The sequence below is a fragment of the Gossypium hirsutum genome, chromosome A09, assembly GCF_007990345.1.
Source record: "Gossypium hirsutum isolate 1008001.06 chromosome A09, Gossypium_hirsutum_v2.1, whole genome shotgun sequence".
Classification (NCBI taxonomy): domain Eukaryota; kingdom Viridiplantae; phylum Streptophyta; class Magnoliopsida; order Malvales; family Malvaceae; genus Gossypium; species Gossypium hirsutum.
Window position 1 is genome coordinate 63,604,628 of NC_053432.1, and position 14,143 is coordinate 63,618,770.

Below are 14,143 nucleotides of genomic sequence, written 5' to 3' on the forward strand. Positions count from 1 at the left end.
GGTATTACTTATTTTAAATGTTGAAATTGGATAGCTTTAGGGCGCGTTTTCAAAAACAATAATTGATTTCAAAATAACACGACAATAAGCAAAGCTTCCGCAATGAAAGTATTTTCCAAAATTAATCACTTTTCCTAAAAATGACTTAATCAAATCGATTTCCTAGAAATATTCATGACGTTAAGGTGTGGCAATGGCGGTATGCATGTCTAGGATTAGATCTAAAGGGAGTTTGGTACTTAAGCAGTCCGATGGACTCATCACCTCTTTTTCGGTTTCCTACCTGGTGCACAGCTTCCATTCACTTTAACCTATAATGAAATTATCTTTTAAAACACTAAGTAAGTTTTTTCTGGATCAACAATATAAAATGTTTTGAACGCTTCGATGTGGCATGTCGGGTCCGGTCATAACTTCTAGGCCGGGTTTGAGGTGCTACATTTAGTGGTATCAGAGCCTAGGTTACAACAACTCGGCTGTGGAATGGGTTTACAAAAACAAAGATTTTCGAAAACGAAAATTTTATAAAGAATGCGAAAAACTCGATTTTCAAAATTTAGATCTTTAGAAGGTGGCATTCCGAATCTCCGGCTCAAGTCTGTAAGTATTACTCTGAACTTCTCTGAATATTTTTCTGAATTATCTGTCTGTACTAAAATCCTGCTAGGATACTCTAGATAGGATGATACTGAAACCATAGAAAAATTTGATAAGAGACTGAAACTGTAGCTAGACTTCGATTCTGCGAAAACAAACTCTAAACTACTGTCTGATTCATAAAACATCTGTAATAAACACTGGAATATTAATTGATGCATAAAAATTCGTAATCAAGATAATACGATATGAGTACAAGAGGCCGTGGATGGAGCCGAGGAAGTGCTCGAGCGAGATCTTCGTCTTCGAGACATATGCTAGCTATGGACGCACCGGTACCACCGACAATAGAGGTAGAGTCTCATGACTGCGGTGCAGGGGATGATGCCCTGTCACAGGCAATGCTTCGTGTTCTGGAAAGGGTTGCCAGGGCAAGTACGGGCAATGGAGTTTGGGGATCTATTTCTGAATGACTTCAGGCTAACGGAGCGGAGATCTATAGGGGCGTGTCTGGTATAGCCCCGAATGTGGTGGAATATTGGTTGGAGGCCACAGAACGGATTATGGACAACTTAGACTACTCTGAGGAGATTGTGAGTGGGGTATCTATACTAAGTCCTTTGGGTCACTCAATTAGGGTAGACAAACTGTATAGGGATATACCCTTAGAAACTCAAGGTAGGATTTTCCCTAGAGATCTGATGGAGTTACTGTTCGGAGAGTTTGATCTCATTTTGGGAATGGACTGGCATGTTAAGCATAAGGCGACCCTGGATTGTACTGCCAAACGAATGGTGTTAAGGACCACAAAGGATGAGGAGGTTATAGTGATAGGTGAGGTAAGGGATTATTTGTCCAATGTGGTGTCGGCTTTAAGAGCCGAAAAATGGATTCGGAAAGGTTGTAAGGCCTATTTGGCATTTGTAAGTCAGTCGGAAGAAAATGGACTGACAGTGGATAAGGTTAGGACCGTAAAGGAGTTCCAAAATGTTTTTTTGGAGGAGCTTCCAAGATTGCCTCCGAACCGAGAAGTTGAGTTTGGAATAGATTTATTGCCTGGAACGGCACCAGTGTCTATCGCACCGTATAGAATGGCACCGAAGGAGTTGGTAGAACTAAAGGCACAAATTCAAGAGTTGTTGGATAGGGGCTTCATTAGGCCAAGCGTGTCTCCATGGGGAGCACCGGTACTATTCGTGAAGAATAAGGATAGTACAATATGGATGTACATTGATTATCGCAGTTGAACAAACTGACAATTAAGAATAAGTATCCACTGCCAAGGATTGACGATCTGTTTGACCAGCTTAGAGGGGCTTCTGTATTTTCTAAGATCGACCTCCGATCTGGATATCATCAGTTAAGGGTCAATGAGGTAGATATCCATAAGACGGCATTCAGGACTCGGTATGGTCATTACGAGTTTCTGGTTATGCCATTTGGACTAATGAATGCTTCTGTAGCGTTTATAGATCTGATGAATCGTGTGTTCCAACCATGTTTGGATCAGTTCGTAGTCGTCTTTATTGACGATATCCTGGTATATTCTGAAACTGAAGCGAAACATGATGAGCATCTCCGTATAGTGCTGCGAGTGTTAAGGGAGAAGGAACTCTTCGCGAAGTTCAGCAAGTGTGAATTTTGGTTGAGGGAGGTAACCTTCTTAGGACATGTGGTCTCTGTCGAAGGGATTAAGGTGGACCCTCGAAAGATTGAAGCAATTTTAGAGTGGAAGCCACCTAGGACGGTGTCGGAAATTCGAAGTTTTTTAGGGTTGACAGGATACTACAGAAGGTTTGTGGAAGGTTTTTCTGTGATGGCAGCACCTCTGAAAAAACTCATAAGGAAAGGGGTACCGTTTGTATGGACTGAGACCCAGCAGGAGGCTTTTGAGAAGTTGAAGAAAGTTCTGACTGAAGCACCTGTGTTAATTCAGCTAGAGTCTGGGAAGGATTTTACTGTGTACAGAGACGCATCACACTTGGGTTTGGGCTACGTGTTAATGCAAGAGGGTAAGGTGGTTGCATATGCATCACGACAGCTTAAGCCTCATGAGGGGAACTATCCAACTCATTATTTAGAGTTGGCAGAAGTGATATTTGCACTTAAGATGTGGAGACATTACTTGTACGGAGAAAGGTGTATTATATACACTGACCATAAGAGTCTTAAGTATTTGTTGACTCAGAAGGAGCTGAACCTTAGGCAAATGAGATGGATTGAGTTACTTAAGGATTATGACTGTTCGATCGAGTATCACCCAGGCAAGGCTAATGTGGTAGCCGATGCTCTAAGTCGTAGAGCTGTATCTGATCTGAGAGCAATGTTTACTCGTTTGAGTCTATATGATGATGGAAGTTTGTTGGCTGAGTTGCAAGTGAGGCCAACCTGGGTGGATTAGATTAAGGAAAAGCAGTTAAACGATGAGTCTTTGGTCACTCGTTTCTAACAAGTTAAGGAAGGGGAAACTCCTGAGTTTGGGTTAGATGGTGAAAGAGTTCTGTGTTTCCGAGAAAGAATTTGTGTTCCGAAGAACTCTGATTTGAGGCAGACAATATTGAAGAAAGCTCATGGAGGACTTTGTGCCATGCATCCTGGAGGGAACAAGTTGTATCACGACTTGCGAGAATTGTACTGGTGGCCTGAACTTAAACGAGAAGTAACGGAGTTTATAGGGAAATGTCTGACATGCCAGCAAGTGAAAGCTGAGCATCAATTACCTTCTGGACTGTTGCAGCCAGTGAAGATACCACTTTGGAAGTAAGAGAGGGTAACCATGGACTTTGTGAGTGGGCTGCCCTTGACAGCATTAAAGAAAGACTCGGTGTGGGTGATTGTGGATAGGTTGACCAAATCGGTCCATTTTATACCTATACGTACTGACTTTTCGCTTCAAAAGTTAGCCAAGCTGTATGTGGCGGAGATTGTACGACTTCATGGAGTCTCAGTTTAGATTGTCTCTGACCGAGATCCTAGATTCACATCTCGGTTTTGGCAAAATTTGCATGAGGTATTGGGGACGTGATTGAACTTTAGTACGGCTTTCCATCCCCAAACTGATGGTCAGTCAGAGAGGGTTATTCAGATTCTGGAGGACATGTTGAGGGGATGCGTGATTGACTTTCGAGGTAGCTGGGAGGATTACTTGCCGTTGGTAGAATTTGCGTATAATAACAGGCGAGTATTCGAATGGCATCGTATGAAGCACTGTATGGACGAAGGTGCCGTACACCTAGTTGTTGAACCGAACTAGGAGAGCGACAAGTTCTTGGACCAGAGTTGGTAGCTGATACTGAGGATAAGGTCAGAATAATTAGGGACCAGTTAAAAGAAGCATCTGATAGGCAAAAGTCGTATGCAGATTTGAAGCGTAAGGAGATTGAGTACTCAGTAGGTGATATGGTATTCTTAAAGGCTTCTCCTTGGAAGAAGATATTAAGGTTCAATAAGAAAGGCAAGTTGAGTCCGCGGTTCATTAGGCCTTATCGAGTTTTGAAGTTAGTAGGCCCAGTGGCTTATCAATTGGAATTGCCTCCAGAGTTAGACAGGATTCACGATGTTTTTCACGTCTCTATGTTAAGGCGTTATCGTGCTGACCCTGCTCATGTCCTGCCAGTTGCAGAAATTGAAGTTCAGACTGATTTGACTTTTGAGGAGAAGCCTGTGCAAATATTGGCTCGAGATGTTAAGGTTCTTAGAAGGAAATCTGTCCCGTTAGTGAAAGTATTTTGGCGTAATCATGGAAGGGAAGAAGCTACTTGGGAATCAGAAGATACTATGCGTCAACAATACCCTCAACTAGTTGGATCAGGTAAATTTCGAGGACGAAATTTCTTTAAGGAGGGTAGAGTTGTAACGCCCCAATTTTCGGGAATTCTGTGAATATTGGCATAGGTTTAATTATGTTAGTGGGCCTTCTAAAGGCCCAAGCTTAAGATAGAACCCGACAATTTTAGTTAATTTTTGTTCCATAAGAAAAATGGGGTGAAATTATGAAATAGGACTTATGTGAAAATGTTTGAAAATGCTATAGACTAAATTGAAGTGGCCAAATAAATAGGAGTGCAAAATAGGAGGATTTGCATGACAAACCTCCCATTTTACATGAAGTGGCCAGCCATCATGTTGTTGTAGACAATATGAGCACTTGATATCCATAATTCATGGTACAAATTGATAATGGGTTAGGTAAATGTTCCATAATAGTGGATTAGGTAAATATTCCATGATAATGGGTTAGGTAAATGTTCTATGATAATGGTTTAGGTAAATGCTCCATGATGGGCATTTCATGTCTTTTGTATTAAAGAATTAAATGGATGAAATATGAAATTTTATTAAAAGAAAAAGGGGTGAAAATAACAAAGTTTTGTCCATCTTTGTTCATCATAGCCTAAAGTTAGAGAAGAGAAAGAAAGGAGAAAGCTCGTGAATGTTCGGTCACTTGGGGAAGAAAATTGAAGGTAAGTTCATGGTAGTTTGCTTCTATCTTGATGTTCATGAGTTCTTCTTGATTCTACCTTAACTCTTGAAGCACATTTTGGTTTTTAGTTGTGTTGTGGGCATTTAGTCATGAATTAAAATGAAGGAAATGGTTGTTGTTTCATGTTCTTTTGATGAAAAATGGAAGATAGGTGAAATTGAGCCAAATAAATGAGCATGCATGTGCCTTAGATCTAAGGGGAAAAATCAGCTAACATGTTGTGCTTTAAAATGATGAAATGGAGATTATACTTAAGTAAAATCATAGATATGTGATGATTGATTGGTGATATACATGTTTAAATAACAAGCATGCAAGTTAGGTGTGAAAGAGTGATTTGGTAATAAATCTGCTTGGGACAGCAGCAGTAACGTGACTTTGGAAAATCACCATAAATTGTGGGAGATGAGTTAGAAGCTTCATAAATTATGTAATTAAAACTTAATGAGTCTAGTTTCAAATGGAATAAACGAGAACATATTTTGAATTTTTTACAATGAGAAATTTGATTCGTAATGAAGAGTGGTCAGATTAGTCAAACAGTGAAATATGGGAAACTTTAAGAAAAATCTGGTATTGATTGGCCATACCAAAAATTCTGAAATTTTATAGATAGAAGATATATGAGTCTATTTTCAAGGAAAATTAACGACACTTGATTTGGAGTTTCGTAGCTCCAGTTATAAATAATTTAGTGACTGTTGCTCAGGAAGACAGCTTACAGTGAAATTATGATTATGTGGTAAATATTGACAAAAATTTGTTAATGAGTTGCTTATTGTTTTCTTATAAGCTTACTATGATCTGTAGGTGTGGTTGGTCGAATATTGTAAGGGGTTAATACGTAGTTCGTATTTGAATAGTTAGATTAATGTGTTAGTAATCCAATTGTAGGCAGTTCGTGTGTGGATCTCGTCAGCATATCGTCGCAAACAGGTGTGTAACTAACACCCTCTTTCTTAGTCTAGATCGGCAAAAGTCGAAAAGCCGAAATGCCGAAAATCGGTATTTTGTAGATTTGCGAGTGTGCGAATGCTCGTGAGGTAAATCGATTAATGTTTTTGGTAAGCTGCAAAATTTGGACTGCAAAGTGCATGATTTCTGTGCCCTCGATATTTTTGGGCTTAATGGGCCAAAATTGGAATGATGGGCCAACGGGCCCAATTCGGTAAGAACCCTCGATACATGATTCTATTAGTACGTGAAAAGTAAGAATATGCATGAAAAACCCTAAAATAGATAAATTACTGAAATACCTTTAAAAGTGGAAAATTTACAGTTTTATCCCTAGTAGATAAATTACCGAAATACCCCTAGGGTTAAATTGACCTAAATGCATGTTTGACTGTTGTTATTTACTGCATGCCATGTTGTCATTAACTGATGCATGGGATTGGGATATTGACGGAGGAAGTACTGAAAGTGGCTTGTCCACGTACTGGAGGCTTTACCTCAATTTACTGTTAACTGAGCAGCAAGGCTGCAACTGTGGAGTGTTGGGCTGGGTGGGTTGAGCTATTCCCCACATAGGTTGAGTTTGGTACTTAAGCAGTCCGATGGACTCATCACCTCTTTTCCGGTTTCCTACCTGGTGCACAGCTTCCATTCACTTTATCCTATAATGAAATTATCTTTTAAAACACTAAGTAAGTTTTTTTCTGGATCAACAATATAAAATGTTTTGAATGCTTCGATGTGGCATGTCGGATCCGGTCATAACGTCTAGGCCGGGTTTGGGGTGCTACACCGACATTATTGGGTCCGATGGTGCCATCGTAGGTGCGAGACCATCACGGCACCCCGAGTCAGTTCGACTGTTGTTGATTCAGTCTAAGCCTAGTGGCAGCCCAACCGATCCGACCTAGCCATCAGTTGGACCGTCGGGCTGGTTTCACATACCAGGCCTGTACGATTAATTTTATTTTTTTTGTTTCGATCTTGGTTTTAAGTTCACGAGCCCAATTTTCAATATCAGGTCCAATTTTCAAGCTCAATTACCCATTAGGACAATTATTTCACTTGAAAATTAATTTCCAAAAATATCATATTAATTTTAATTTATTTGGTTAATTTAATTTTACTTAATCAAAATTAATTTTCTCAAAAATCACTTAGATTTTTCAAATTAATTTCTTAAGAAAATTCTTTAATCAAATCCTCTAGTTGAATAATTCTCATGACCGCCTAATTTAATTTCACATCGAATAAATCAACTCAATTAAATTATTTTCAAAGTCGTTGAATTTTCTTCTAATTCAAATGCAGCCTGATTAAGCTTTTGTTGAGCTAGCAGAGAGTCTAATCGGATATATACAATTAGGTTCTAGTAATTGCAATTCTATCCAGAAGCATCGTTCAGATAATTCGCAATTTGCTTAATCATGGAGTCAGTCCAGAAGAAGTACCATGATTGAAAACTCTTTATTGTATACTCTTTACTAAAGCAATTCATCCAACTGCTTTGTCCAATAACCTCATCATGCGTGTGTTAATCTCATATGATATCCTTGATTCCTTTGAGTTAAATCTGTTCACTCAATACAACCTTATTTTATCTCATTGTCACCATTGTGTCTTCTTAATGATTAATATGATCACTGTCAATAAATGACTGTGATAAATTGCTCATTCGAGAACAAGCAACTCGAGGCCACATTCCATATTTATCAATCCACACAATACTAACGAGAGGATATCGTTAACTCTTTAATCAAGCTATGAATTACATTGTTGTTAGTAAAGTCATGTACCCAACATATCGGCTATGGGCTCAATCATCTTTATAGCATAAGTCTCCACTTATGTTAAAGCACATGAGTTACATGCGCATAGTCAATGACTAACTTAAGATTTCGGTAAATCACACCATGAATGTCACAAGTGAATTAATCCACAAACAAATTCAGAATTAATTCATCTTAGGTCCAGTCCAATGTATCATTCTTCTAATGAATACATCTATATCACTACCCGTTGAGCCAACTGCTCTGATAGCCAAGACTAGTCATCTCCCAAGTTAAAATCATAGATGACATAATAATCATTCTAAGTATTTGAATCAAATGCTCACTTTGATTCTTTAACAGGATTACGGACTCATTTAGATTATCTACTGAAATAAGTTATCTTTCTCGGAATGTAAACGTTCTTACAGTGCTACTTATCATCAATTTGAACTTAGACATCAATAAGCTAATGTTTGCTTGTCACAATTTCACGATGCATGCAAAACATGAAAAACAGAAATACAAAAAACATAATAGTGAAATGTGAAAATAACTTTATTTATTCATCGTTTAAATACATAGAAAACAATTAAATGTTTACGATAATATGGGTACATTTTTCAACATCTTCCACGTATTCCAGCTCAATAAGCATATTGGTAAGGCCCCAAGTCAAGCCAGCTTGCCATTAGTGGGAATTGATGGAGCCCTTCTCAAATAGCCATTCTGAGTGGTGGATAAGCATATGGTGCATAAAAGGAATCATGTTACCACAAAAACCTTGGTAGAATGGGCTAACACTTTACCTAAAGACTCTACTTGGGAGAATCTGCAGGACCTTCAACAATAGTTTCCAACATTTGATCCTTAAGGACAAGTTCCTTTTTGGGGAGGGGAGTAATTGATATGGAATGAAGCAACAATAGTCATTTCTATTGCTTAAATTTCTATTAATTTTGTTATTTTCTATTTCTGTTAACTTGTAACAAATGCAATGTTTTAAATTTGGGAAACTTAACAAAACGATGTGTATTAGCTAGGGTTCGAGTCATGTCAAAACATGTTTTATACCGTTTAAATGAAATAGTGTGCTTTATGTTTTATACCATTTAATGAAACAGTGGGAGGGCACAACTTTTATCATAACGGCTTGCCAAACTGTTTCAATCAACTGTTGTTTCTTTCCCTCTTAAGCAGAAGCCAATAGAAGAAACAGTTATGGAATTTCAGGATTGAATTTGCTTCTCTCTCGTCTCTTTTTCTCGATTTTCTTCCTCTTGTCTCTCCTGTGTTTTCTCAGTTTGTTTCTTTTCTCGTATCACTTAGAAGTTGGGTGATCAAAATGAAAGTGTGAACATAATGTGACATGTACAATTTAACTCTTGCTATAGATTTAATAGTTAGGTGACTAAAATAAAAACGTCCTAAAAATTGAATGATAAAATTATAAAAATTTTATTTTGATGACCAAAATAAAAATACCTAAAAATTGGGTGACCATAAATTTACCAATAATTTTATCATTTTGATAAATACTTTTTTTATTTATATTAATAAATAAGAAAAACCACTTGCTGGCTTGTGGCTGTAATGCCATGTTGACTAGCACTCAACCTTTGTTTTCTTTATTCTTTCTTCTTCTTCTTCTTTTTTTCCTCCTTTTTTTTCAAAGATTTGAAAAAAAAAGGGAATGAAAAGCGCTTGCCAAAAGAATAAGTTCGAAAGGAAATCCAAGTTAGGGTTCTGAGAAAAGAAAAATGAAAGCTTCATTGAAATTTCGGGAAGAGAAGCAGCCAGTGTTGAGGGCCAAAATACCTCTAAGCATTTTGGGCTTGCCATTTCAGTCAGGCATCGTCGCCGGCGAACCCAAGGAGCTCACTTTAAATCTTTCTACGTTCTTTGAATCTGGGCCGTCCATCAAGATTGCTTACCGTCCTACTGACACGTGGAACCCTTTCTCTCTTATCGTCAAGACTGGCACCGGCCCCTTCGGTTCTCCCATGTCCACCTCTTTGCTTATGAGTGCTGAGTTCAACCTTCTTGGCCGTGGAAACCCTAGCTTTATGCTTCACCTCAAGCCTCAGTTCGGGGATTTCTCCATCAAGAAGTCCCAGTCTTCCGCTTTCGATAAAGTCGTCAAGATGACGAATGACGCCGTTGCGGATGTCGATTCGTCGGCTAGTGGCGATTTCGCGGGTTTCTTCACCGAGAAGGGGAAACTTGGGACTTTGAACTCGGGAGATATTGCGAGGATTCTGCCTGGAATGGAGGTAGCGGCGAGGACGGCTGTGCCAGTGAAGGGAAAGGCAATGTTGAAATTCCGATGGGGAATGAGGATTCCATCGGAGATGAAGAATGGCGTCGGCGGGGCTGGGATTCCGTTTTTGGTGATGGATAAGATCGGGATCGAGCAGGTGGAAGGTGTTGATTCGAAGCAGGCTATAACCACAGCCAGCAAGGCGAGTCCAGGGGTAAGCACGAATGTGGACATTGCAGAGCCAATTTTTATGGTAAAGCGGCAGTTGGAAGCTCTGCATTCTGAGAATGCGTTACTGAAGAGAGCCGTGGATGATCTGAGACGAGAAATCTCCAGCGGAAATTTTGGGGATTTGAATTCTGTGAAATACAGAGAAATTGAAAGAAATGGGAAAACGGAGAGAAGGATGAATGAGAAGAATTCCATGGAAGAGGAACTGAAGAAGGCATTGAAAGGAGCTTGAAGTTGTCGCAGAAATTAAAATGTAAGGATTTGGTTTGGTTGCTATGCCTTTTATGTTTGGACTAGTAATTACTGCAAGCAGAATTAAAAAGAAAGAATATTTTGATTGTGAGTTTTGGATATTTGAACTAAGATGAAACAATCAAATAGGCTGTTTTGAATAAGCCTTGCAGGAAGCTCTAACATGATGTATATGAAAAAGGCATAAGATATGGGGCCAATGGGCAGTATTGATGAAAGAAATATAGGTGTTGTAAAGATCTCCTGGTAGATTGAATAAAAATATCCCAATCTTCCATTTCTGCTCACCAACTATTGGAAGCGTTGTGTCTATCTCTATTCTGCAGGGAAATGATAAACCACATCCAAGAGACAATTAAGTCGTTGCCTAACATAAGCTTAACTTGGTTGACATGATTGATGAAATGGAAGCTTTTGCCAATAATCTTGGATGCATTTCAGTGGTACATGGTAAAACCCAGATATCAAATTCATGAAGTAAAATGCAGAAGAAACTAGTATAGGAAGTCATTGGGATTTCAAACCTTAAACAAGGAAGGGCATTGTAACTTAAATTATTCTTATAAGAACAGGGTGGAACAAACTTAGTAGTTGAAGCAGAAACTAACTAGAAGCAATGAGTTTACATGGGTAGCACTTGGGTCTTTCCCGACCCTTCTCATCAGGCCAAACAAAAAGCAAGCACCGGCTTCAGGAAAACACCATCCCTGAAATCAACATTGCAACTGCCCATTTTCATCTATCAGCCCTTCCTACCATTTACATAGAAACCAATCAAAACCCAGATTTCTGAAAACACAAACTTTTTCCTTCCTTTTAGCTCAAGCAAACAGGCGGAGAAGTTCGAACAGGAAATTAACTATAAAGCGGCCACTGAAGAGGTGCCCTTCAGCAGTATTTAGAATTAAACCTTAAAAATGCACTACTCACGATAACATACAATCGCAAACACCTGAGTATGGCCTCAAAATTTTCATCGTCATTTGCAGAAGCTGGATAGGTTCGAACAGCACACACAAGTATTCATCGTGAAAACAAGCTTTCGCATCATTCCAAACATGTCAAAGGATCTTAATCCTCATTTTCTCTGCAACAGATCCCCGTTTCCATCTTTTAGCAGCCTTTGCACCAGTTTTTGAATTACATCAACTCGTAAAAAACTTCGTTTTCATTATGTACATGCTAAAACCGGTTAAAAGTTTTAATCATATTTAATGCAGCATTAAATGTCAACCAAAAATACCTAAAAACTTACGGTGAACATGGAACAAATAAAAATTGAAAACAAAAAACTTGAGCAAATCTTAAATTTTGAGATTTAGCACTTCTATCTATAACATCACTCGGAGAGATATATGTCTTTAAAATAAAATGAGATAAAAAAATAATGCTAGGATTAAATTGTAAATTTCAAAGCAATTGGAGGACTAAACCTAAGTATGACAAAAGAAAAAAGAAGGAAGATAAATTCAAAATATGATTAAATTTCCATTTAAGCTCTGCAAATAACAGGAAGACCTACAAAAAGCTAATGATTTTTACAACAAAACCATATTTCCCAGATTTTTTTTTTTTTGTATTTTAGATTTTTGGAAACTAAGAACTGGTGAACTTTGTAACCGCCTTGGTACCTTCTGAAACAGCATGCTTGGCCAACTCCCCAGGTAGGACCAATCTTACGGCAGTCTGAATCTCACGGGAGGTAATGGTGGGTTTCTTGTTATAGCGTGCAAGCCTCGAAGATTCTTGAGCCAGCTTCTCGAAGATGTCGTTGATGAAACTGTTCATAATACCCATAGCTTTGCTGGAAATGCCGATATCAGGATGGACTTGCTTCAGGACCTTGAAGATGTAGATCTTGTAGGTTTCAATGCTCTTCTTGGTTCGCTTCTTCTTCTTGTCCCCGGCTTCTTTAGGGATCTTCTTCTCAGCTCTTGGTTTTTTCTCAGCTGGGGCCTTCTCGGCCTTTTTCTCCTCAGCTGGCTTTTTCTCGGCTGGCTTCTTCTCGGCTTTGGGTGCCATTGGAAACTAGTTGTGATTTCTAAAGATTAGAGAATGCAGTCAGTGGTGAATGAGAGAAGTGAAAGGTGAATATGAATATATAGGGGAGAAGGGAGAGATTTGATTGGTTGGTTTTTGTGAGCGAGGATGGGTGACGTGGGAAGTATGGGTCGCTGGATTTGACAGGGCGGAATTGGACGGAGAGGATCGTTTCCTGTTCGTCTTGAATCTATAAGAAATTATTTTATTATTTATTTAAAGCGGGGTACTTTGGTTTCGATTACGTTTTTTAAATTTTGCCCAACCTTAAGTTTCGCGGGCGAATTCTTACGGGTATCTAATTGTGAGCATCCAGTTGTGTTTCTCCACGTGGCGCGTATAAATATAATAATTTAGTTTTGGCTGGATGCCTGCAGTTTGTTACACAAGTATAATTTATTTAATAGGTATGTACATGTGAATGGGTTAATTATAAATCCTATCAAAAATAGGTTTGAAATTACTAAAAATTATAAAAGCTTTTCCATTTCAACAGATTAAAAAGTAGGCTTTCTAGTTATTTATTTCGTCATTAAAAATAATTTAGAGGTATTATTATCTAATAAAATGTGTTTAGCTCAATAGTTTAGTATAAATGATTTGGGTGAAGCTAAATGTGCTCTACAAATTCAAGTTTTTAAGAAATGAAATTTTGATATCCTTTTTTGCAAGATTCACACATAAACAATACATGGAATGTTTTGCTATTTTCGATCCCAAAAAAGGATAATCTTGCTTTCATCTTTCTTTAAATAATGGTCTCAATGAAAAAAAAAAAAGCATATGAAAAAAGTTCATTATGCTTCGACAGTAGAAAATCTTATGTATGCCATATTATGCACACGACCAAATATCTATTTTGTAGTAGGATTGGTGACTTGATATTAGGCAAATATTGGTCTAAGACATTACCAAACAGTTAAGCACGTACTTAAGTATTTAAAAAGAACAATAAATTATACGCTAATATGTTTTAGAGAGGATTTAACTCCTATTGGATACACGGATTCTAACTTCCAAACGTGTCAACATTTGAAGAAATCGACATCCTATTGTGTTTTTTTCAAGCAATGGATCCTAGCTATAGGATGCAACATTTGTTGCTAAAGCAACTACAATAATTTACAATCACATTATATTATTAGATGATTAAATTCAATTAAAACATGCATTCAATATGATATACAATCATTTTGGGTCTAACACAAGCTTACAAAAGCCCTAAAGCTAACCTGAGGTAGAAATGGGACTTAATAGTAAAGAATTCAAATTACAGGGTTGACATCATGATGTCACCAAACAATTTGTCATGTCATGATATCAGGCCACTCGACGTTGTGACGTCACTTACTGTTTTGGCCTTGTCAAGACCACGGGGTTCCTCGTCTCACCATGACATTATAGGTTATTTCTCGTCGCGATGTGGTACGTTTGACACCGTGATGTCACATATTATTTTTATAGTTTCTAAGTCCACTTCAACCTGCAAATTTCCACATAAACATATAGGCTAGCACAAATCATGCTTTCAGCCAGATACAATTATTTAGTCTCCAT

General features: G+C 38.1%; 2 protein-coding genes across 2 annotated transcripts; one reads left to right on the forward strand and one right to left on the reverse strand.

The window, feature by feature from the left end:
* The first annotated feature begins 9,384 nt into the window (after positions 1-9,384).
* On the forward strand, positions 9,385-10,837 carry LOC107889078 (uncharacterized). Its single transcript, XM_016813380.2, has one exon. It carries the CDS (start codon positions 9,564-9,566, stop codon positions 10,524-10,526), a length of 963 nt encoding a protein of 320 aa, XP_016668869.1. The 5' UTR covers positions 9,385-9,563; the 3' UTR covers positions 10,527-10,837.
* Positions 10,838-12,010: 1,173 nt separating this feature from the next.
* LOC107889081 (histone H2B-like) lies at positions 12,011-12,761 on the reverse strand. Its single transcript, XM_016813384.2, has one exon. The coding sequence runs from the start codon at positions 12,566-12,568 to the stop codon at positions 12,143-12,145; it is 426 nt and encodes a 141-aa protein (XP_016668873.1). The 5' UTR covers positions 12,569-12,761; the 3' UTR covers positions 12,011-12,142.
* Positions 12,762-14,143: the final 1,382 nt, after the last annotated feature.